Raw genomic sequence first — 27497 nt, forward strand, 5'->3', positions numbered from 1 at the left:
ATTGGATGGCGTCTGGGATGGCGCAAATTAATTGCCGAAACCTACGAAAGGAAAACACACAAAAGAGTTTGAAGACAGAGAGAAACGAAGGCTTGCAAAAATCTAATTTAAAAATTTTAAAAAATAACGTCGCAATTAATCGTGACATTTTACCGCTGCTTCCCTTAAATATTTATATTTTTTTTTATTTATACGTTATACTTAATATAATTGGAACCGGTTGTTCCTTTGACATTTCATATTAATGATCGGTTGCGCAATTTTTATTTGATTTTCCTTTTTATTGCCAAAAGGTCAGTTAATTTTATTTTTTATTGATAAACAGTAAACTTTTACGTTAACATGTCATATTTTATATAACGAAATGGACATATCTACAAGCAATTTGTATCTTACGCAAAAGTAAAACTACAATAATAGTTTTATTTAAATGCGTTGTGTATAATCATCATGTACGAGACAAGAAATGAAATATCACATATACAGGGTGTCCAAAAAATCGCCTACTTCACTTCGGGAGGTGATTCGGGACCCAAAAACAAGCAAAAAAGTTCATACAAACATAGGTCCGGAAATGAGCCGTTTCCGAGTTATAGCCACTTTTATGTTCAAATATCGTAAATTTTTATTTTCAATTTTTTTTTAATTACAATTACCAAATTCTCTCAAGTTTCTGTCTACATTTCAAAAAGACGCTATTCCCGGTACATCTCGATTTGGAAAAGACTGGATGTATAATCTTCTTGCCTCGGCAGCATTACTTTGAGCAAGACCATACATAAGATGCATATCAGCTAATTCATTAAAATTAACTTAAACGATCCATTGATGAATACGGAAAGATTAGATACAACCTAAAAGTAAGGTGTTGTTAAATAATAATTTGAAACTTATTGAAAAGCCGTGATTTACTTACTGATTTTGAATAGGCGTGAAAACAACTGATTTCAAGTAGCCGTGAAAACAACTGATTTTGAATAGCCGTGAAAACAACTGATTTTGAACAGCCGTGAAAACAACTGATTTCAAGTAACCGTGAAAATAACTGATTTCTTTTAAAAATAATGTAATCGTATTTACAAATATTAAAAAATTGAAAAAAAATTAAAATTAAAAAAATTAAAAATATTTAAAAATAAAAATTTTTAATTTAAGAAATAATTAAAAAAGAGTGATACCAAGCGAATTCTAAATTACGATTTTTGAACATAAAAGTGGCTATAACTCGGAAACGGCTCATTTCCGGACCTATGTTTGTATGAACTGTTTTGCTTGTTTTTGGGTCCCGAATCACCTCCCGAAGTGGAGTAGGCGATTTTTCGGACATTCTGTATAGAAACAAGAAACAAGAAAAATATGTTCGATTTGTCCCATAAAGGGGAAGGGGATTTGCTTCCAAAAATATTCTAAAAATAAAGCTCCCATTGTTTGCATTCGAGGCGTAAATACAAAAGATATAATTAACTGCCAATCGATAATGACAAGAAAAGCCAAGAAAATTCACGATGACAAGTATGTGAACGGAAGTCCCCTAATACCAAGACTATAACATATCACTTGTATAAATCATATCTAACTCTGTTGCTCTCTAATTTTCATTCGTAACCAGCGTAGCGCCTGTCGGAAATTATCGCAAAAAATTATTGAGGCTTCCATCCTTCGACTATTTGAAGTTTTTTTCCGAAATCGCTAAGACAATTATGCTTCTTCGCCCGAACCGTCGTTCCGTGTCGATAATTGAATCCACGAGGTAGGAGGCAAAAAGCAACCGGTATATCTTCGTGGCTCGAAACTTTCGTACTATATTATCATAAACGCGTGGATCTAACGGAAATTTATTCGCGACTCGCGCGAATTCGCTCCGCGTTTAATCGCGTTAAAGATTAATTGATTTAATGGCGATTTTGTTTGCCCTTCGCTCGCTGATACGCGTGATGTTGATTGGGCGTTAATTCTAATTACACGCGTAATTGATAAATTCAGTAAATGCGCGCAGCGATCGCACGAGATTTAATCTCGCGTTGGATTACAATGGATGGCATGCCCTTACACGACATTCCTGCGGGCAACCTAAATTCGGTAGAATATGCGTAATCATTCTGAGTCTATTCTCATCCCGTATTTCTATTCATTCTAACACACGGCATATCTCCGTGTGTTACCTAAAGGTAACCTAAATTCATTAAAATATACATTCTTCTACATTTAAAACGGAACATCGTGCAGAAAAATCACATGTACATACGTATGAATGTGATAAAAATGTATGCATTTAGTAAATACAACTTGCATTTGTGCTCCATTCGCTATTTTTGACGTTCGTGCGGTAAAGTATGTATAAACGAAGAAAGAGAGAATACTTGGCTTTTATGATGCACGCTCAAATTCCGTTTTTAACTTTGCATATTATAAATAAAATAAAAAACAGATCAAAAATAATACGATTATACAAATATTATATATTAAATAAATTTACACAGTAATTTTAAAGTAATAACATTTACAATGAAAGTTAATAATATTTGTAATGTTTGCTGCATTTGTGGTATTGTTTGTTGAAGTAAAAATGCATAATATTTTACGAGTGAGAAACTATATACCGGGTGTTTCATTTTAATCCCCCCAGGCAAATATCTCGAAAAATATGAAAGCTACAGAAAAACGTTTTAGACAAAAGTTGTTTGGTTCGAAGGGGGACATAAGATGGTGTCTTGCCTTCACTGGCCGGATCAATGTTGGGTCTTGTCGTCTTCATTGGCCGGTACATCTTGGGTAATGATAATGCCGGCGGGATTGTAACTTTCAAGCCTTGTAACTCAAAAAGTACTTCATGAAAAAATACTCAAATATAGGGTTTTGAAAAGCTCTTTAGGTAAGCTACAAGAATATGCGATAAAAAGTAGGGAATTTTATTTAAAAAAACAAAGTTGAACTCCATATGACCTCGGCACGTTCACTCAAGGTCAAACCAATGACACGATCTTATGTCACCCTTCAAACCAAACAACTTTTGTCTGAAACGTTTTTCCGTATCTTTCATATTTTTTGAGATATTTGCCTGGAGCGATTAAAATAAAACACCCGGTATATACACGCTTTCATTTATAATAAAATATTAAATTTCGGATTAATGTGATTTTCTTTTAATCGATATGAATTAAATATTTGTATTTTATTTTATCCATTATGCTTTCCACATATTGTGTTTAATTCGACCAAATTCCATTATTAGTTTAGTTTGTATTGTCAATTTAAAAATAATGCTAGCCTTAAATCCTAAAGTTTCTATTAAACAGCGTAATTAAACACGAAGTGATAATTTAATCTTTGAAACAAAACATAATTGGAGAGCAATATGTCAATATTATAGACGCAAGCTTATCGCCAATAAATTATTGCGCACATATGGATGAGTATTGAGTGCTTTTTTTGTCTGGAAACGTTACAGTCTTCCTGGCGATGTAGCGTTTGCCGTCGAAAGATCGCCTCGAGGGACCAGCCGATAGTGACACAGGAATCCACAGATTCGATGCTAGACGTGCCGTGCTTGGAGACACTTCACAGGAGGCACAGTGACGCCCGACTAGGTCCTACCGGTAGTCAGATAGGCACGCTTGGAAGTGGATTGGCTCCGCCACGAACTCCGGAAATCCGAAGACATTCCGACGTTTCGCCAGCTAGTCTCAAGGAATTGGAGAAGGTAAGCGAAAACTTGGTCCACGATGATATGTCTTTCGTTGTAATAGCTTCTCTCTAATCGAGAATAATGTAAATAGCATATAATGACCCGCGATCTTCCTAATCGATTTATTTTACAATGCAAACATAAATGCAAACTGCTTCTTCCATAGCATACAGTTTCGATCTACGATATATTATATAACAAATAGAAAGAATAATGCATTGTAGAATAAAATCGTATTGACGGAGAATTATTCTAGTCTTTTACGTTTTACGACCATAATATAACTTTTCTTTTTGAGTCAGGAATTTCTTCTCTTTCTTGATATTTATACATATATTATCAGTCTGCGTGAATCTTTTCTCACTTTACAGATAATTAATATATTTAACAGGATAAAATTAATTTTCTTGCGATAAAGAGACAAGGTTACAATTTTCAAAATTATAAAAAATAAAAGCCACGTTTGCGATAAAGAGGAAAGAATACAATTTTCAAGATTATAAAAAATAAGAGCCACGCTTTACGTGCGCACCGTATCTTTTCAACTGGCTTTCGATGTTACTCACGATTTACTGCCGCACGAGATTCCCTTTTCCCAGCGAGGTGCATAATTCAACATCCTAAGAGATATACTGTTATACGAGAGAATATTCGTGCAGCCATGTTTGAAATTAGGGCTGCTGAATTACCGCTGCCAAACGAATCGACGTACATAATATGCTTTGAGTGTCCGCTTGAACGCTTTAAGCTACACTTTGCTGTTATCTCAGATGCATACACCATACTATTCGCCGAGATTTTTGCATCCCACCTGCATTATGCAACAAAGCGCAGGTCGCTTGTCGAGAGAGATTTTGAATTATTCCGTTCCGATTGTAGTCGGCGACTATAAGGACAAAATAGTCGCTTTTTCTTCAAGCACAAGTGCGACTTTTTAAATTGTGCCCTTTTCACACTTGCAAAATGTTGCTGATTACGTAACGCGATTTGACTCTCATTATAATATCAATCCCAGCGATGTTGCTCTACATAAAAATTGCGTAGAAAAATCGCCATCTATACGAATCATATATTGTCATAACTTTTAGCAAAGCCATCATAATATTTATTTTAAAATATTTTAAATCGGTAATGTAAAAGGCAAATATACCGTGTTACTTAAACTTTAACAAATCTTTTAGAATTCTCTTGTGTTTGTTGTCGAAGTGAAAATAATACCACTTGCAACAATATTGCTTAATTAAAGTAAGACAGTAACTGCAGATGCATAATTCAACCGTTTTACTCATTATGTCCTTTATGTTCAATTAACTTACGATAATTTCGAGAGGTCGTAAATTGTTCGGATCATATCGAAGATCGTCCTCGTCACGTGCGGCTTTAACGAGGTACAGCGCTTCCGTGCGGTGTCGGGCTTGACGCGGAGCTCGACTACTCTCCACGAGATCTCATTGCGCATAGGTCGTGTGCACTTGTCACGCAAACGGAGCACCCGTAGACACGCACGCGTGTATATCGGGAACGAGTGCACACCGACGCGTATCTTGCACGTGTGTGCAACCAAACTTCTCATTACTCGACACTCAGACAGACAATTATCGGGCACGTAATTATCGCGCAGCCTTCGGTAGCGATCGCAGACTTCGAGAATTCAAAGATGCGTCGTAAAGACCGAGCGAGCATTTTACGATCTCGAAATATGATCTAGAGAGCCATATTGTCTGCTTCCAAGTCGTAAAATGGAAAGTCTAGTTTATATAACGTATAAGAGAAAACAAGAGACGCCAAGTCTTATACTCGGCTTATTGATATTTGTTACCAATAGTTTAGAAATTTCCCCGGCGCTTCCTTATCGCTATTATATTGCCCCACATTCTACGCTCTGCGACTTACTTCGCGTTTACAAGATATGACATTTACATGAATCAATATACCCTTGAATTTATCGAAGCTTCGGTTATTGATTACCGCGCGACTCTCTAAGGCTGAAACTTACATTGTGCCAGCCGACAACTTCGTAGCACCGGTAGACGTCTCACCTCGAGAATTTATCGACAGTCGTTTTTGTCGCTTGGCAGAATAATCGGATCCGTGCGCGCGCGGACGGAAACGGCTGCGGAAACGAAAGAAAGTGGAGTGAAATTGAAATGAAGAACGTGTTTCTGCACGTCGGCAGAAATAAGGGATTGAAAACGGCAGATTCGAAAATCTTTACGGTTGCGTATCGCACCAGGGGACTGCTTACTACCCGAAAATATCAAAAAATCATACCTATAATATCGTTACAAAAATTGCCCTTTCTACGTTGCGCGCGTTTATTTCCCGCGTTTATTTTGTCCTCTCGTTTCAGTGGGTCTATTCTGTAGCTCTTATTTAACGACAGTTTCGTTATCGTTATATTTGCGTTGCGCAGATATTATATATAGTAAAAAAGCTGCGCAACGACAATGTAACGATAACGAAACTGTCGTTAAGAGTTACAAAATAGGCCAACAGCTTTCAATTTTTGCTTAACAAATTCATTCATTGAAATATATTTTGTATTGTAAAAAAACATAGTAGCTTTGTTTTCGCGCGCGCGCTCGCGCGTAATTGATTCATGTGTGGTTTTTTTAAAAATTATTTAAACAGTAAATATTATTCAATGACATTTACAATTGCTCGTTTAATTCTCACTTTTTCCTTCCGCGTCCTATTTATTCAGGATATGTCGAATAAATTGCTGTTAAATCTTTTTTGATGAAATAACGTCTAATTTCTCTGGACAGTCAACATGTGTCAAGTGCCGTTTGTCCGACGAATTCGAAATAAATAAAAGAAGGAAGCGGATTCGGAATCGTAAATCCGCTTTGTCGGAATTGTCATGACGTAATGAAATACGTTCTATCGAGCATTTACGCACGTACGTAGGCGTAGACAAACCCGAGAGGAAATGGTCTCGTATTTACGACGGCAAACGCTAATTCTGGAGTTTATTGCGCGCTCTCCTGCGCGCGTCAGTCTCCTGCCTGCGATACGCCTCGCTTAGTGAAGAACGCCTAGCACGTTTATCTTCCTCGTGGTAATTGTCGTTGACGCTTTTTCCATCTCGAGATTCAATCCATTTCGGTGCCATTCGCTCGTCACGGCTGCCGCTTTCTCGCGAGCTAAAACGGCGCCGCATGATGGATGAGATGGGATGGAATGACTGCCGGCGAAATTGCGGAAATGCGATCGTGATGTTTAAGACATGGGTGCGAAAAATAATTACCGAACTACAAAGACACGAAAATAATCTCACGATTAAAGTATAGTCGATTTAATCGGATCGTCGCTAAATTTTAAATCATGCGTTAATTTCAATTTGTACAACATTTTAATATTCAATGAAAAAGATTTTATATTATTTTACCTCAAGTTTATGTTATTGCTATACAATTTTATTAATTTTTTAAGAATGTATACATTTGAATTAGAATGCGACTTTGCGATTGAATGTTTCTTTAATTATTATGACGGCCTTGATCTGAAAAATTGGAACACGATTTCTCAGCGTCTCACGTGACTATGAATGCAAACTCTCCGGATTAAAATTGCATTTGGCACTTGTGTTTATACTACCTGGATGCCCTTTACATTACGGTGCTGGTTTTCTAAGCTACCTACATGCACTTAAACGTTCCGGCTACGCCTATTGGATAATTTACAGCCGGCTGAGCATCCTGAGTGATGCGCAACATGCAGAGTATCCTCGCCACATCCCCGTGTCACGCGCGCCTTGCACTTCGAAAATCATCGGCGTATACTGTCGGCGCGTGTTACATCGTGATGCTAATGGCGACCCAGTTTGTACTTTTTTTTTTTTCGAAGTGACAACGCGTAGCTGCGAAAAATATAGCTGTAACGTGGTTTCGTCGAGAGGAAATTATCGCGACGTGCGGGAGAGGAATGACATCTTCGCACCACGCCCTTCGTCGTCGTCATCGCGTTAAAATAACGTTTTCGCGCACCCGCGCGCTGCATCACTATGAATATTTATGCGCGCGACAGGTGCTCGAAAACGGAATCGAGCCACTGCACTGGCACATCCATCCAGTGAGTAGCAGCGATGAGCGAGAAAGACGTGCCCGGCATCGCGCCTCCGTTCGTTGCCCTGACCCTAATGGAGCCTTAATGCCAAAACCCTCTCGAACTTGGTCGACGGCCAGTATATGCGCGCGCGCGCCTCACCTCGCTTTAATTATTGTCGACGTGCAATTATGCCGCGCGGCGGGATCGCGTGACGAAACCGGGACGAAGTTAATTTTCGGATGTGGCCGTTTTATTATTATCGCAAACTCTCAGCCGTGTTCCCGCGGTCTTCCTTCTTGTTGCCCGCAAGCGTGTCGGGGACGCTATTAATTTTCATTATCAAAGGGCAGTGCACCCAGCTTCAGAGCTTTCGAGCGTCGAGCGAAATGTCTTTGTTGCAATTTGCCGATGGGGACGAATTATTTTAGATTTACGTGAATAGATTCACATTATGTTAAAGCACGGCGCAATCATTCGTTCCATTTATAAATAAGTTTCACTACCTTCTCAAACAGCTTTTGATTCTAAAGATAATCAGAAAGACTTGCAGACAATTTAGTGCGTAATTTAATCAAATTATATATATATAATTTGCAAATATATTATTTGAAAATTTTGAAAAATTATTAAACGATAAATTATCAAATTATATAATGTTATATTTATTTATTCCGAATATATTTAAAACAAAGTAAAAATAAATAAATAGAAATAAATTTTGTAAATCTCATATATATATAGATAGTATTTGACCACTCATATGGCATATTGATCTGCCGTAAAAGATTAAATAAATAGCTTTTCTTCAAATCTGAATAACACCTGCACAGCTTCGATCATTAGAGCAATCACAATCTCAGAGTTACAGCTGATCTCTGTGCGTTGATCTAATCGTCAGCTTTTAGGTGTCAATCTGTGCTGCCTACTAATATTGTACTTGCACTCCCCGCCCGCCCTTGTCGTGTTGTTGGGGATGTTTGGACTTCCTCCCCGCGCCCTTACTCACGGCCTACATGTGGTGACGTTTCCCGCATCGAGCCCTAATCTCTGTATCGTAATGTTGTAGTTTCGAAAGGTTGCAGGGGAACGCCAGAGAGAGGATCTCAGATGGGAGCGCGACCTGGACCGGAAGAGCAAGTCGAGGGGCGGCTCGCCCGATCGCCATCAAGCCTCCGACAGAGGAAGAGCGACCAGCCCTCAGAGAGTCGTCATGCCGGCCCAGACTGGCGGTAAGGATCATTTTACTCGTCGATACGAGATATCTGTTGCTCCTTCATACCACAGACGTCGCATTTCGCGTAATGATCGCATGTTACGATACAATCAAAGAAATAAGAAATTGTATGGCTTGTTCTTCTAAAATGGACAAAAATTTAATACGACACTGTTATTATTAACATATCGTAAAATTACGCTTACTCTTGTTTAATTTGATAAATTGTTTTTTTTATGGATATGTTTTCAAACATTTAATTGTTTGTCCGAAAGAGCAATTTCCCGAATAATAATGTTAAAAACCTCTAACGTAATTACGTATAATACAAAAATTGTTTTACAGCTTTGCATAACAAGAACAGAGATTTCTAATTATTTCTACTACAATCAATCGAAAAGTATTATTCAGGATAAGTTTCAAATTTTATTCTACGTTAAACTCGTTAAATCGCGTCGTCTTTCAATTTGCTTAGCGCGTCAAATCCCTAACATCATCTTTCAATTTCCTTGATAAAGCAGTCGAGCAGGAAAGCGGAGATCTGGACGACGAGGAGGAACGTCGACGTCGCGCTCGTCGCGGAGGCGGTACGGTCCGCCGTAAATCTCGTGTGACCAGGCAGAGGTCTTATGACGACGAGATCAAAACGGCGGCCGCGATGGCTGCCGGTGGGACGCAGCCCACGCACCCTGATACCGGCCTAGGACTTCCGGCTCAATTACCAAGACGAGCGTCCGCCTACGACGTTTACGCCGTGCCCGGAAGTAGCGGCCTTAATGCCATGACCATCGCCACCGCCCAACAAAGAGCCTCCATTTCGGCGCAAGGTGAATTGAAATGATTCATTGCGATATACATAGATGAAAAATTTATTCTTTGATTTTCGAAAGCTCGCGCGACCTAAATTTGATTCTACAAATACACCATAGCCTTCTTTTTTACAATAATATTTGGATATAAAAATGCTCCTCGGCACGATATTTGAAAATGAAAAACATTACCCTCCAATAATTCTCGAAAAAATAGTTTTCTTTCAGTACTGCACGTATATAATATCATGCACATTAAACATGTAAATTTAAACACAAAACACAATAATAACATTTTGATTTAAATATTTTCTAACAGAAAAATATATATCGTTTTCAGTATTTATTTGATATAAAATACAATGCGTGTTAGGATTAACATTTTTTTATCGCATATTTTTGCTTCATATTTGAAATATCGGAACAATCTCGCGTAAATCATTCTTCCGAAATTTCTCTAAAATAACAGAAGGTATTTGTATCGATAACCATGTATCACGTATATGTAATACATAATTCCTTGTAATTTCTCCTCTCGTTTAAGCGCTATCTTTGACCTCCCGGGTTATTCCCGGGGGAAACTTTAGCAACCGGCTGTTCGATCTTGGGCGAAGCCACCGAAATTTCCAACTTCTCCCTCACTTCCCTCCCGATATAGCGAGTTGGCAACATGTGCTCCGATTTCTCCGCCACATATTGCGCGTTTACGAGTTATCGCAACGGTATCCGCGGCAAGTTAGAGCAAGGCTGTGCTTTAAAGGACCCTAAGGGCGGCAAAAGCTGCCGGCTAGGATAATCGTATAGACCTTGTCGAGCAGCAGTAACTCTACCCTGTGTATTGTTTGTCCTGTTTCATATAGCTTCCTCTGTTTCGTCGTGGAAACAATTCGGTTCATTACGCGAATACAGGCGTCCTACTCCCGGTGTTCCGCTATCAAAGGCAAGTAACTTCGGGGAAATGAGTAAAGCCGATTTTCGTTAAACATGTTTTAACCGCAATGATGTGGCCTCATCCATTCATTCGACGTTTTCTGCCCATGAGGAAAGTTAATACGGTGTACACAAAAGGGTAACTCTCGAATTACAACATTTTCAAACCGCGACTTCTATTTTAATTAACTTATTCGCGATCACGGGGACTCGTTTAATTTAAATATCTCAAAACGGTGTATACTTATCGTGTTACGCAGTTTTGAGGCAAAACTTCTTTATGAAAATTTCGCGTATTACGTCAACAAATTGTTGGTAATCAGTTGTCGAGTATACCATTAAAATGTTCCGCAGGGAACAGCTTTAAATAGCGACCGCGCGTAACTAGTTTCAGAATTTCCCATTTTCATGCATTCAATTCAGTCGCGTACGTCGGTTGGACGTGTGTCGCGTATCCTGAGATACATTTCTATGACTGTGTAACTTTAACACTGTGCGCGCGCGCTTATTACCAGTCTGCGTGATCGGAAACACTAAACAAGCATCTCGACTCGACATAGAAATTCCGCTTTTCTCTTTCCTTTCCCTACCTTCCTCGCTTCTATCGAAAAGCCCCGCACGCGGCGAACTTACGGCGAACTTTCTGTGGAAACTATTTCCGATGCGTCACAGGAGAAGCGTATACGGACGTAACACGGTTTCAAAGCCATCAGTACTCATGCATGTACACATCGATCGGCTATTCGGATGCTTCTAAAATTTTCATTTTGCCGAGCGTAATGTGTTGTACCCTCAATTCGATACCCGCGAGTTTCGCCAATCAAATGCTGATATTGCAAAAAGTTATACTAACAATAAGTATATAGTAAAATAAACCTTGACCAACCAACTTGAGTTTCGCATAAATCGGGACCAAGCGAGAAATTCCCCTTTCAAGGTAACTCGGCTGTCACTTCGGTTTAAGAAAATGTATTGTCGTATTATTGTCACATTACAATTTGAAAACATAAAATAAATGACTATATACAGATAAAACGAGTTTGTTTTATTGACTAGTGGTTTTCGAACAAAAATTCTATCTTCGTAAAATTTTAATTAACGATTCTTTTATTTTTTTCACTTTTCAATTTTTAATATTAGGAAGCTTAATAATATAAATTAAAGCTCGTTAAAAAAAACAAAGATTAAAACAACAAGAATTAAGTTTGATTATCTACTTTTAATCGCGAGATTAAATCGTCAAAGTTTTTTTTTAATCTCTCCTCACTTCTCTTTCTCTCTATAATCAGTTGTAATGTTATTTTAATGTTGATATTTTGTTCCATCTCCTTTTCTCTTCGCAGTCAAACAAAAATACACCCCTATTCGAACAACCCGTATGTAAAGTAACCTATACTTGTTTCTCTATGCTGCAGCCAAGAGCTGAAAACTCCACTTACTATATGTTACAGAGAGAAACAACATTGACATTCGACCCGCATCGTACTTTGGTGTGAAAATAACCATTTTGACTATTTTATTTCTTCGGAATATGTTTAACTCTTTCAAAATCTTTGTGTAATAACGGAATATTTTGATCTTCTAATATCGGTTTTCTCGCGTGTTTCGTTATTTCTAACATAAAAAAAATAAAAAATAAAATAAATATGTAGAATTAATATCTCTTTGAATAAAATTGATTTATATAATTTAACGTTTGTTCATATAATTGCAATGGTTTTCCTCTATCGCGTTTTAATGATTAATAAAAACATTTCTATAAAAAATATTTCATTTGTAGATATAAATATGATATCAAAACATTTTATCCATAAAACTGATCTGTTTCAATTTTCCGATACACGTACATATATGTCTATGTACTAATACTAAAGCTTTAAAATATATTTTATAGTCTAACTCTTATCTCTTCGGAGCATTTTATTAAATTCATGCTACTCTTTTATCTCTGTTATCATTATACCAAAGGGGACTTCGTTATTCAAGGCGATTTACTCGCTATAACGGGTCGCATTTAATATTTCAAGTATAATACGGTTGGCCTGAAAACGTCGTTTGTCCTCTGCTTCTTCACAGGCACCCGAGAACCTGAAGAACGGCCTGTAACTCGCAGGTCCTCCTTCCGCGCCGTGAAACCAGTGATGCCATACGACGTCGCGGCCGACGATGAGAAGATGATTAAGCTAGACTCGTCATCTGCACCTGCAGTGGCACCGCCTGTGTCTCAACCTGCTCTTATACCCGATGAAGAAAGACGCAATCGACGAAGAGGCTCCCAATTGTAAGTCATTGTTGGCGTTGTTATATCATAAGGATTTACTGTGACAAAAGCATGACCATGGATCTCCTATTTCCTATTCCATGATATAATGTGAACAAAATCAAGTCTATTTTTTTTATTAAGAAGTTAAGCTATTCAGCTTCAAGTGGCATGTTGGAAATCTGATTTCAATGCAATTTAACTTGACCTCTGTTACGTATAATGTTTCTCGTGAGAATAGTTCCTATTTTGTTGTTATACATCAAATTTTTATAATTATGGAACAGTTATATAATGTGTTTGAATCCTTCGTACAATATAATATCTATTATATATTCTTATGATGTTTGATTAAACATCACGATGAATAATGTAATTAATTTTAAATAACCAAACCCAGTATAAAAAGAACACGACATATAAATTTTTTCATTATTTTAATTAGGATTAATGATGAATCGTTCGAATAATCGACAGTAACTCGTTCATATTTATTAATACGGCTTTCTCTAGCAGTGGAAATGGCGTATGCAAATCTGCCAATTTCAATTTCGTACTTCAATTTCGCACTGCCATATATTTGTCTGTTTTCTGACACCGGAATTTTGACGTATTCGAACGCATTTCGCCTCTGCTTCCCGAAAGTAATTTAAACTTGTCTACGTCAAAAGAAACCTAGCTTCCACTTTTTGTTTGCAAATTAAGTATTTTCTATCCAATATTAAGCTATTTAAACTTAATTATTGCGCATGTCGATCGAATCTTTTAATCTAAAAGAAATAAAGGAGATTAATGAACGCAATAATAACTTCTTCAAATCGCACAGAAGAGATTTTGCTGTAAATCAGTTCTTAAATTAATTCCTAAAAGTACTTCTTTCTGATAAGAAACGTTTTCAATATATATATACTTCGATTCCCCCAGAGTATCCCTTTTACTCTTCGAAGTCGCTGTTTCTCACCTCTGTGAATCTAGCACTATTAAAAAAAGTTCTACAGCACAATTAAGTGTTAATTTATTGCTCTGGTCCCGAATTTATTGCTCTCATCCATTCGCAGAAAATGAATATTAAAAGTGAGAATGCTGCCTTCATTACGCTAGCACCTTTGCTCCTGAAAACAAAGTATAGTAAATAAAAAAACGATATACCACAATTTTTTGCTCTAAAATACTGCAAAGAGATATTGAAAATATTTAATAATTATGAATGTACCGATTACCGGTTATCGAAGTATAAGAGTAAAACGATCAAAAATATAATAAAAGTTAACTATATAAGTTTAACATTAAACTGCTTCTTCAATCAAATCACTCGTAAAATACATTTTGGAATTTATTTCCTACACTACTTTAAAAAAAAATTATCAAAAACAAACAAAAATACAAGAATAAAGTATATTAAACAAACGCTGTGTCAATTTTGGTATTAAAATAATTCTAGGATTTATTGCTCTTAAAATATCCTGATTCTGAACTTATAATATATTATATTATATTTTAGGAGCAATAAAATTCTAGCAATACATTTTAAGAGCAATAAATTTTAAGAGCAATAAATATCATCGGTAAATTTATAAACATTTAATATTCGATATCTCTTGCAATATTTTAGAGTAAAAAATCAATAAAAAATTCTGGTATCTCAGTTTTTGTTTACAGTATTTTATACGCGTTTTTCAGGAATGAAGGTGCTAGCGTAACGTGAAAACAGCATCCCCACTTTTGATATCAATTTTCTGCGAATGGATAGGACTAATAAATTCGAGACTAGAGCAATAAAATTAGTATTTAATTGTGCCGTATATTCGATTTTTTTTTTAATAGTGAAGGTGTTAGATTCACACAGGTCTGTTTCTCTCCAGTTAAGTGTACGTTTGAATTTATAATCGAAATTTGTGTTATTAGATGTGATCAGTTCTATAATTATAGCAGAGGTTACTTGTATGATAAATATGGAAGTTAAAAATTGAAAAATAAACCGACGTATCTCAAAGTAAATTGTTAAAATATTTCTAAAACGACGTATCTATATTGCGCAAAGCTTTCACAACCCGCAAATGTTGGTCATATCGATTTTATTACAAAAGAAGTAATTTGAAATATTCAATATACGAAGTATCTTGAAACAATCTCCACACACATATATACACGTATATCTAGAATGTCTTTACTAAAGGATTTCCACATTTTCTTGACGCGAAATTGAAGTCTTGATATGTATTGATCAGTCGTAAAATACGTTCAGATTTCAAAACAAGGTAATATAACAACGTAATATAAAACGAAGTAGGTACGACTGTCATTCAATCTACTATAGGAGAAAACGATGTAATTACCGCCTAGTGTTTACATCTCATTAAAACTCGTTTGCACAGAACAAGTCTGGATTAAATAAACCGACTTCAGCGACTCACTATATTCGTTTCTTGCAATCTTACCAGTGATACGGACTACGGACGAAGGAAAATTCACTTCAACCCACTTGTCTTAAGTTACCTTTTTTAGCGAACGAGTATCGATTCGCAACCGACGAAAGATTCCGATATAGAACCGAACGAGCATTTCTCTTGTACCTTGTACCCGTCGACGCGGCAAAAATGAGGATCGATCTTGTCGTCTCTGATTTTTCTCTTTTTCCGCCCACATCACGATTACTCCTTTTTTCCCCCTAAATGAAACGGCAAGCAACGTGTGTTGTATATGCATACGTGCATCGCGAGCAAGAGGTCGAGTGGATCACAAACAGGGGAGTTTGCTACTAGAGAAATAATTAATACCACCCTACCCCTCCTCCTATACTCTTCGTTAAGCGTGCGCATTTACTCGCGTGCGAGCATCTGTGGTTCTTGCCAAAGTCGAGTTCGGAACTGTTACAATTTCGGAGAGCTTAATTTTCCATGTTATAGAAGGTTACTCGAAAATGCAAGCTTGCGATATTAACCGTTCAAGAGACTTGCGTTTATGATGCGATATCCAAAATGGATAATATGACGAAAATACACCAAAATACATTTGAATAATAATATCGTTTGCGATAAATTAGAATTTTTTATAAATACATGTACACGCGTGCGGGCAAAAACGTGTTCTCTACTTCTATTATATATTTCCATTTCTATTATTCTATTACATTTTATTTTAAAATTTATATCTCGAAGACAAATTTTGCTTTAAATAAATATTTTAATATCAATCGTTTGTTGTTTTCATTACTTAGTATCTAAAATTTAAAATCAAACATACATTTGTATAAATCTATTTAAAAGAAGATTATCTTTTTTTTATATTCGCGATTTAAAACCGGGACCCTTCAGTCAAGTGCTGATACAAGACCAATAACCGCGGTCAGAGATTTCCTTGAGATTTTCTATGTGTGAAAGGGTCGAAGACCCGACCATCGGGGGCGAGAAAAGTGTCATCCCTTGGACAGGTTGTTACGATCATACGAAGGAGTTGGGGATGTTTGGCGGAAGGGTCGCGCGTGATGTATCGTTCTTGTCAAAATTGGCTTAACCTCCGTGATCCTTCGCCGTCATCGTCTTTTTTCCAGTCGAGAGAAAAAGTATACGTGAAGGATGACGAGCTGAAGTCATCAGTCAGCGTTATGAATCACCTAGATCGCGTAATCGTTATTATCTCGTACAGTCAGGTGCCATTGAAAGTCGAAGCCGTTGTACACGTCAATTCTTCATACAATTCTTCATACTCAAGTCAGTTCTGATGCATGTTTTAAAGATATTGGTTACTATATTGGTTATACTAGAAATCACAATATTTTTCTTTAATTTTTCATAAATATATAATACATAGAAATTTAGATTAATGACAGACATTCATATTATAGACTTTAATATTTCAAAAATTTCTAATTAAACGAATTATAATTAAGCGATTTTAATTATTGTTGATTTTAATTTATTCGCGAAACGAATGCTGTACAAAGACTGTTTTATATATTTTCACACAATTTCTCTAACTTACGCCTTCTTTTCTGCCAAGGTACGTCATGAGGAATTAATTTGCTTGTTTATCGAATGTGATAAGTTTAAACCTAGAAGAAATGCACTGTCTCTCGTAATTTAATTTGATAAGTGAAGCATATGTATGGTGCTTTCCAAAATACACGATCCGTTTTTACGCTTTCGGGAAAAAGTCATCGATTATTCACGATCAATGTGTACTATCTTAAAGTGGCACCATTCGACCTCGATTTCGAGGTGTCTTGGCAGGCTGCTAAATCGAGAGAAGCTGCTATTAGAATTAAAACAAGTGCACGACACTTTTCCTTCTGATTTATGTCGGCTTATATTGGCGAGATGTCACCCCAGAGAGCAACGTTAGAATAGAAGCACACTTGCGCTTTAATGCGACCTTGCCTGCACTCCGTTGAAATTTGGTCGTGCTTCGAATGCTTGCACCGGGTGACCGTGCGCCGCACCAACCACGACCTTAGGTATCGTCATCTCGGTAAACCGCCGGAAATCAGGGTAAATCGCGCCGGTAATTCTACTGAATATCGCATGCCTTAAGCATACTTTTCGGCTGCCGGTGAATTCTCAACTCACCTCACACGTCTAGTAAAGTTAACTCCGTCTTTCTCTTCCGGTATAACTTCAAAAACTTGATTCCACAGCAAGAACTCTCTTTTGTGCGAACACTTACGTCCTTAGCAATAAATAATCACCGACGTTGTACTATTTTCTCATTTCATGATATATGATTTGGTAAAAATAGTAAATTAACAGTAAATTTTCATGTATAGTTTATTTATCATAGCACTTACTTTTTAAAAAAGTAAAAAAATTTTCTTGTTATGTGAAAATATAGAGGGAAATATAGAATATCCATATATATAGACCAAAATAACAAATTTAAAAAATGCAGATTTTCCATAAAATATTTAAAACTTGTAAAAGAAACTAGTTTCAAGTTTTCTTTTTTTTTCTTATTTTAATGACTATGTGAACAATTTGCACAAAATTATAACAAGAAAAGAAAAAATGTAATTAACTTATACGTCATATTTTTTTTTCCTCAACAAAACTTAGAAATGTAATAATAAAAGTTTCAATTCTCGCTTATTTATAGCCTGTCCGAATAATTATTGTTTTCCGTAGTTCCGGCCGCGACATAATTTTTTAATCGTGTAACTTTTTAATTCCTATTTACTTACGAAACTGCGATTTAACGTAATCATCGCGTTTCGTTATTCCGTCCTGTGTTCATCCTTTCATGTAACTCGAATTTTCATAGTAACTAAAATACGATAACAATAGCATAGACGCGCAAAACCTGCAATTTATTGCAATTTCCTGGGAATTTTTTTAATCCCAGCAAAAACAAATTTTATATAATTTGCAGAGACAATTATATAACTTGTACACGCACCAACAAATTTTTAATGTCTATAATGTTATACTTCTCTGAGTAGTTTTATGAGTTTTTATATTTTATAAAAATTTCGCCTAAAATCGAAGTGAAACTTAATGTATCAAAAAATGCTAAACATGTAGAAATTAATTTTCTATGCCATTACCAATAATACACATGGTGATACACATGGTGATACACATGGTGATACACATGGTGATAGTTTAGAACTCTTCTTGCGCTTTTTTTCTTATATCTTGACTAAGAACTTACATTTCCTAAAAAAAAAAAAATAACGCTAAACGTGCAAGTAAAACAGGACTCTATTTTTCCGTAGACTCTCGACAGAGTATGTACTAATCGATATTGCCGCGCAGCTCATTCTTATTCAGCGAAACGACCAGGAAAAGCTTTTATTCTGCCGGAGTTCGTGATGGCACTGCGCAATTAAGCGATTCACCTTCAAAGAGTGGCTATGAGCTGCGATGAAAAGAACGGGAAGAATCTCATAAAGGGATATGATCTTGTAAATTTCCATCTAGCTCCGGCTAACCCTCGTACAAAACTAAAAGAGAGAGAGAGAGAGTGTGTGTGTGTGTGTGTGTGTGTGTGTGTGTGTGTGTGTGTGTACGCGCGCGCGTGTGCGTGTGTGTGAGAGATCCCCTTTTAAAGCCGACATGTGACATTCCATTGCATTTGATTGTAGAATTCGATATGAATGCAATACGACTTCCTATTGAAAATAAAAAAAAGAAATTTTGATAGAAATTCGAGAAGCATTTACTTCTGCGATCAAATTTCAGAGTCTAAATATTATTTAATTGCATTTTGATTGCGATTCGTATTCCATGAAATATGAGTTTTTAATTCTATACATACTCCTTTTTCATTTATTAGTTTTCTCGCATTTTTCTAATTCAAAAATTATAATTTTGTTACATCATCATGCATTAACGCTAGCCTTTCTTGCTAATCTTTCACATCTGTGTTAATTTATTCGTAACGCTATATACTTAAATTTTAATCTGTTTTAAAAAAGGATATATGTTTGGCTGGCTTAATTTGCGTGCCAAAGAATGTGCTTTTACGAAAAAAAAAAAATGTTCTTTAAGACCTCTTTTAATAGACCTCTTATATCTCAAACATGAAAGAAAATCCCACAGCGTCTTCGGAAAATATCAAAAGGCAGTTACATTATTGCAAGTCTATTTCTGACCAATATTTAACTCTCTTAATATTGAGACTTTATTACAAGAAAAATCTGAATTATTCATAGATTATTTCTACATAATTATAAATCAAATTTTTCAGAAATTTTGGCATACAAAAGATTTTGAAATCTGAATTATTATTAATCTTGCGAAAACTGAAAGAACTTTATATTTTTATATGTAAAGTGTAAATATATATAAAGGCCCATATTATCAGTTCACTTTTATCGATAAATGCGCGCATTTATTTCTGTAATTCTATATAGTATATGTAACGTAAACTGTATGCTAAATGTGTGCATTTATGATAAAAGTGAACTGAGAATACGGATCATAGTATATACACTTACTTCTCACATCTTAAATTTATGCTTATCTTTTATTCGTATACGTAGAGTGTGTCTCACTTAACGCCCGCAACGCTCGTGAGCATCATTCGTCCTTATTTAACATTTTACAAACAACAAGGATGAAATGATTCTAAGAACGTTGCGGGCGTTAAGTGAAACGCACCCTTACTTATACAACTTGCAATTTTTTCTAAAAAGCACGTTGTCATACTTGTCATACTGTACTTACCCCATAAAAACTATATACTGACAGGAAGTAAGTAAAACTTGAGCAAAACGTCAGATATAATATTTTTAACAATTTCACAGTATTTACAACAACGCTCCTAGCCGTAGCTTTGTTAAACATAACGAGTGGCATATTCCCCACACTGGCATATTCCCCCCAGTTACCCTATATGTATGTATGTATGTATATAATTTATATCTTGATCTTCCCCTTAGGGTTTGAAAGGCGTTTTTAGAAGGAACGTACCCAAACCTTTACAACTACTTACAAATCTTCTTATCCTAACTTATCTCTACTTAACTTGTATCTTCTTAACCTAACTTATCTCTACTTAATCTAGTGGATGTGGGCTTCTGTCTCTACACCCGCCCACATCAACATCCGCCACACGCACACATATAGAAAGAGTATTATTATATAAATTTTATTTATATAACTTAAAACATAATTTAGATGATGTGTTCCATACAAACTATAAAATATTAATATCAAATAAATTTTTAAAATAGTAGTCTTTGCGCAAATAAATAAAAATGGAGGAAGAAATATTTTAGAGGGAAACTGTTTGCGAAACGTCAAGAAACCTCACGGATTTGCACGTAATTCCATCCATTTCAAAACGCACTTTCTTCGATCTTCGAAACACGAGATACGAAGAAAAATCAGAACATGAGATCATCTGCTAATTTTTCAATCTAGATCTGCACGATCGAGATGTTTGCAAAAAGATTTCGCCGATGGCTGCTGTATTTTTATTTCCACCGAAATAAACGTCCCTCACACTCGTGCGTTCAACGCAAGATTTCGTCAAATTGACGGTTTCATATTTGAAAGGTCGATTGCTCGCGGCCGAAATCGCTTCTTGTCGATACCAGGCGAATTCGCATGATTGAACGCGGTTGTAGAAGAACTATCAATGCAAGATGAAAGGAGATCTATTTTATTCTCTGATACGGTGATTCCGTCCTTATAACCATTGCTATTAATAACGGACTTTTTGATGAAAAATTTTCAGTCAATTCTTTCATGAAAACTGATAAAAGTAACCTAGTTCTAGAATTATTTGGTATTAAAAATAGCATTTTTATGTATTTTTATGTATTTTAAGTCCTTTAAAGTGTTTTTACCAAGAAAAATTTTTCATTAAGTAACAGCATATGTAAATGAATGACAAATTCAGTTAAAGAATTGTTAATATTACATAGTTGTTAATCAGGTTTATAAAAATCGACATCAATTCAATTTAAAAATAATATAGAATATGTAATACGGTTTTCTTTATGCAGGCTGTAATAAAGAAAAGGAACTTGAAATTGTGTGTGTATGTGTGTGAGACTCCCTTTTTATAACTACATTCAGTCGTATTCTGAAGCGAAACGATGGCTGGAAGTAATACTACAAAAGAGAGATGGTTCAAAATGCGATTACGAATGTCCCGAAAACGATGAGAATAAAAGAAGAGCTTACAAAACGTGAGACAATAAAATAGAAACAATAGGAAGTCTTTTAATGTCACTATCGATCCTTTACGTCATACTATATCGTAATACTAAAAAATCGTAAACTATTATAAAACAAAATAAATAAAACATAGATAGCGCCGATAATTCCTCACCCACGTATAGCTACTCATCACTCCTTTTCACTTCCTCACGGGACAATTCAATAATCGCGTGCCGCGATCGCGGAGTTATCTCGGAGGATACGGAAACGCTTTTGAGGGGAAGAGACTCGTTAAAAGTTGCACGGCTCGTTTGAGATTTATCTCGTTCGCCTTGGCGTTACAACGTTTTCTTCTTCGTTTTTATCTTTCTTTTTTTTTCGGGTCTTCCAACATTGCGCATAAAAATGCGAGATAAGCCCGGCACTGCAGCGGGACGCACCGCTGCTACCTCAGCCGTCGGCGGAATTGCAAGTTTCAATTTGCGAGAGAAAGATAGAAGATGCAGCGAGGCGGTTGCATCAACGTCATGCACGCCACGATATCGTTTGTTTAATGCAGCGCAGCCGCGGGGCTTCCAGACAATAGTTTGTAACCGGCTCGCAACCGACTTATGAATTTCTATTTATTCTGCGAAGCGGCGCGGTAACTTTTCCGGGTTAAAAGTAGAACGGTGGGAGACACGATGGAAACAAGACGCAATGCCTACATTCCTTCGATTCATGCTTGAAGATATGTCTTGTAGTTCTTGTGCTATTCTATAGTCGAAAGAGACGTCTCGAACTTTATAACTTAGTTCTTTAGAAAAGCAAGAGTGGCACGGTCACGTTTTCTTGATAACGTGGACTCGAGGAAAATTCCGTCGAAAACGTCGCCAAATCTCCACGATATAAATAGATCGCCCAATACAACTTCTCAGTTTTCAATAAATTTTAACGGAGATTTCGTATTTCAACATTAATACTACTTTATAATTTAAAAAGAGCTTTGAAAGCTATACCAAGTACATGTAGTTTTAATTATAAAATATTATCAAAGAAATATTTCGTGCTTTTTAAAGAACGGCGTGCTGACACATATTTCTAATACTTTATAAATACGAATTCTATACTTGAACTTTAACCTTACATTTCTTTCTCTGCCAGAAATGATTAGTCAATTCGATATCGATGCGTCGATAAATAGCCAATGTCGAATACTGGTTAGAAAATCTTTGTCTCTCATCTTCAATTTCATTATAATTATTTTTACATAATATATACCTACATAATTTTAAGCAATTGCGAATATTTCTGTAAAATTTCTATTATCTTTCGGCTAACTCTACAAATCAAATCGAATCAACGCAAAGTCGGAAAACGATATATACACACGTATATAGGTATATACATATTATGTATAATATTCGATATAGAATTGGCCGAAAGACATAGAAATTATATAAAAATATTCGTAATTAACTCAATTAAATAAAAACAATTATGATGAAATCAAAGACAAGAATACCAGTACTCGGTATCGACCATTCATCGACCCATCAACGTCGAATTGACGTCGATTTAACTAATGATTTATGACCGAGTTATTTATTCTTTATAGTTATAGTTTGCAGCAAAGCTTTCTCTCTCTTGTCGTAACTATCGCTTGAATTTCTCCTTTACACGGGAAACTTTTGCACGATTATGTCGACAGCTTTCAACACATTGTACGCTGAAGCTCATATAGACATCGAACTACTCGGTAGTGCACCAGGCTGTTTCGACACTTTTCCCTTGGCATATATACAGCAAAGACTATATTCTTACATTTAATACTGAATGAATCAAAGTCTCTTCGAAAAGCCTATATCTTTATAAAACAAAATTTATTAGATTAATTTCTAAAAACTATTTCTAATTAACTATTTTCAATTTTAAACTATTTTTAAAAAACCTGATAATATCAAACATTCGATTAATGTATGTTACATGTGCAATGTATATTGTCAGAGCGTGAAAAAAAATATTATTCTGGTTATAAAAATGTTTTAAAGAAATTATTATTATTATTCTTAAAAGAACCTTGAAAGTACTGAAGAGACCAGTTTAGATATAGCAGTTTGATTTTGAATTTTATATATCATATAAAAATCGCGTAGATACTGTTTCAGGCTAAAAATTAGATTTGCATATTTAGCGCTAAATATTTCCAAACTCGCCACAAAGCCATCGATTTTGTTTCTTGTGCGGGGTGAGATGGTGGTTACGGCAGTTAGGACTACTTTATGAACCTCAAGCGTAAGCTTCCTTATAGCCTTTATGGTGCAGAATTAGGACGGTAATTTGTGTCCGTGGCATCACACCAACACGGGCGAGTAAATTTATCGCGTGCCCGAGAATGCTCATCGTGCGGAAGTTTAACACAATTGCGACTACGTTTGAAAGTCTCGTTACAAAGTGAAAAAAAAACAACTTCGTTTTCGTTAGGTAAAAACGTCAGTAGAGTGACTATATATATTTTTCACTGCATGTTCTCTTCACTCGCTTTTTCCATTGTAAAGAAAATTTAATTTCGCAGTTAACTGTTTTGTGTTGAAAGTTAGAGGCATTTGATAAATGAAAGCCCGCAAAATTACACATGTACAAAGTACAATTTTTTTTATTGCGCTTGCAAGAGTTCCTTTTTCTTCAAAATTATAATTTAAGTGATAGGTATGATAATAAATACCGAAATGTTTAAAATTGATTATTAAATAATTGCAATAATCTGTGACTTAAATCAATTTCTAAATTTGATATATTTTTAATTATTCGTTAAATTTTCCAAATTTATATTTTTCATTATTTTCAATTAAGTTAAAATTTCAAATAAATACTCAAAAGCAAAAAAATTAACTACATCATCTAGATGTACAAATAAGTAATACAGATATTATTTAATAGCGTTGAAATTTAGAACTGTTAAAAGTTAATTTTAGAATCAATATAGTCAACATATATACTGATATTTACCAAGTAAAACAATATTTCTCGGCGGTTATTATCGCAACTTTAACTAAGAAAGCCGAAAGTCGATATTGGATGTAACATTTTTCGAGTTTCGCCCCGAGCGTTGGCAAAATTATTAAGCTTGTCTTGGCTATTCCGAGATAGTTTCGCAATAATAAAACTTGTTTCAATGTGGGCAGTCAATATCAATCTTGCGGCTTAACCCATAAGGATCCGAATCCGCCTAATCCGCATAATGGGTATAATCGGTCGCTTAAATCGGCTTACGTCCATGCTCATGGCAATGAGAGCTTTAGCGGTTTTCGAAACGATTTTTAAGGCATCAATCAAGTAATGTGCTACTTATTTTGTTTGCTGGCGGATAATTAAGGCGGATCAATAAAAAACTTCAAAATGGAAAGCTACAATATACTAACAATTTTGTACTATACATACTCAAAGTTTGTAAATCAAATAAGTTTGATTCCGGTAATGTCTAGCAATAATCTGGCAAGTAAATGCCTTATAACTTAAATACCCAAAGCTGTCTTATGTTCATTTCTATCAATGTAGATTAACTTTAATCTCGGTTTAGTTGATTTTTTATCTTTTTCTAGTTTTAAGAATTAAAAAAATAAGTAAGTTGAACAGAGATTGAAGTTCTACATTGGTAGAAATGAACATTATTATAGCCATTATTTCTATTAATTTTAATAATATAAATTTCAATTAACTTAAAAATATCTTTAAATTCCTTTTTTAGAGGATATAAAAAAATATCTTTCTTAAAGTATAAAAAGATTTATTAAAATTATTTTTAAAAAGCTTTCACTAATATAACATGGATCTTTTATGTGTTATTTTAGACCCGACATAAACGCGATAAGAGCGTTAACTTCGGCTCAACCAGGAGCGAAAGGTGCCCCTGCGGTAGCTGTTAGCAGGGTTGCAGCTGAAGAACGTGAATTGCCTAGGCAGGGAAGTCTGGTCGACGGGGAAGGCATCAAAATCGTTATTCATGATGTCGACAGTGATCTTGGTAAGCCTTATTATGAATTAAGATATTTCCGAATAATACATGTGTTAATTTTTATCTCTGGTATTACTATCTTTTTTTCATTGATTATCTATTGTCTCCTAATATTTTTCTACATCCTTCGCTCGGAAAATGTATAAATTATTGCTATTTAAATCCGTAATACTGTCAAAATGACATTTTTACATGTTTGTATACAGTGATTATCTGTCCTTCGCGTTCCACGTAGAAATAGTTTTCTCTTTTTATTACTCTTAGATTATGCAATAATTAAAGATACGTAAGATACTTAACGTTTGTGTAATTACTATCGAGTGATTTTATGTCTTTGAGGAAACCGGGTATCCGTAAACCGCAGGAATTCTGCTACGAATGCGTTAGTATTATGCGAAAAAAGAAATACAAGACAGAAAAGTGCGTTTGATCGATCGAGCTGTGGGCTTGCTCCGGGCGGTGATTCAATTCCGCGGATAACATCGGTTTCAGTCCAGAGAAGTTTTTGTCGTGCCATCCAGTGATGAAATCCTGTTAATTAGGAATCGGGAATTTAATTTCGTAGGTCGCCGCGGATCCACACTCTCTCATTCAAAGCCCAAAGTTCAAATAGCGATTAATTTGCTACGGGGAAATAATGAAACGGTCCGCGTCTTTGTATAGAGTAACGCGACATTCGTGTTAATTATTGCGCGATATCCATTTTCAGCATCACGATCGGAAATCGGCACAATTCGCGCGCGACTTGCTCTTAACAGAATCATTCTTCCGCACAGAAATGGCATTACAATACGTAACTAAGATCGATGATATGCGCGCGTCGATATGGGAGAATCTCCTTCGCCACTTTATACATATATAGATAAACACAGAGATCATTTTCACAAAAGTAATATATTCCCACAACGAGATAAAATATACCAAATTTCTCGTATTAATAATTAATATTTTTTATGTATTTAATAAATCTTCGGCGGAATTTTAAATCTGCCATGAAAAAATGTTTTTTTTTTTGCAATGTACAACTGGCGATAAAATCCTTTGTTGTTCATTATGCAGTTGTTTAAAAATTTGTAAGGACAAACGAACGGGTTGTATAATGTAGCATTAAAATTTAAAATGCATGCATATGGCAAAGGACTCTTATTTGAAAAAGTTCGCGACCTACAAATCATTTGAGTTTGAGAGACAAACATTTCCTCCTTTTCTTTTTAAATATGTATAATCGAGTGCACGCGAAGCGAGAACGTGAGACTACAATTTAGTCTGGTTCTATTGTGAATTTGATGTTTCTTTTTTTATTTAAGAAAGCCACTGCCGTAGTTCTGTTTCGAGATAGCATTTTCCTTATGTGAATTACCGAGCTAGAAACATTTCAATTAAAGCGCGCGTTATATTCTTATTTTATGTTCGTTCCGAGCTTATATTACTGCAGAAAAGAAGCGTATTTTCAAACGCGTTCTTTTAATCGAACATCTTCTCTGCTACAGTTCTTGGACATAATTATTAAACATAATTATAACAGAAAAATAAGTTTAATTATCTAATCTTTCAAACACAAATATGTTATTCAATGAAGTATTATGAAATATTATTTAGAACTCTTTTGATTTAAATTTATAATATTAAATAAACGTTTGACGAAAGTAAGTTAAATAATAATTGTGATTCTTATGTTTAAATACTTGATAATGACGAACGTGCAGCATAATTTTTAAATGTTTATGCAACGAGATCTGCATAGATAATTTTTGCGACAGCTGAATGATTTTATCATCATTAGACAAGAGGATAGCTTAATTCGGTCACCGCGATGCACTATCTTTTTATTATAGCTGACCTAATTTTTTAAATCTTTCTATAAAAGCACTCATTTTTCCATCATATTTAATTAAAATCATCTTTTGAAGTAGATTCAAATATTGATTCAATAAACTGGTTAAGTCCTTGGTA

At 35.4% G+C, this 27497-nt stretch overlaps 1 protein-coding gene across 7 annotated transcripts in view; it reads left to right on the forward strand.

Annotated features, from left to right (window-relative positions):
- Positions 1 to 27497, forward strand: part of LOC112452957 (regulating synaptic membrane exocytosis protein 2-like) — a 164585-nt gene that overhangs the window by 67012 nt on the left and 70076 nt on the right. For 5 of the 7 annotated variants that reach the window (XM_025013438.1, XM_025013439.1, XM_025013440.1 and 2 more), the window contains exons 6-10: positions 3449 to 3700; positions 8802 to 8964; positions 9467 to 9775; positions 12764 to 12968; positions 25381 to 25553. In XM_025013438.1, the coding sequence (XP_024869206.1) occupies positions 3449 to 3700; positions 8802 to 8964; positions 9467 to 9775; positions 12764 to 12968; positions 25381 to 25553 (1102 nt within the window). The remainder of the gene's footprint in view (positions 1 to 3448; positions 3701 to 8801; positions 8965 to 9466; positions 9776 to 12763; positions 12969 to 25380; positions 25554 to 27497) is intronic. The other 2 variants (XM_025013436.1, XM_025013437.1) reach the window with 2 other exon arrangements.

Source organism: Temnothorax curvispinosus, unplaced genomic scaffold, assembly GCF_003070985.1.
Source record: "Temnothorax curvispinosus isolate PA1 unplaced genomic scaffold, ASM307098v1 QBEX01003877.1, whole genome shotgun sequence".
Lineage (NCBI taxonomy): Eukaryota > Metazoa > Arthropoda > Insecta > Hymenoptera > Formicidae > Temnothorax > Temnothorax curvispinosus.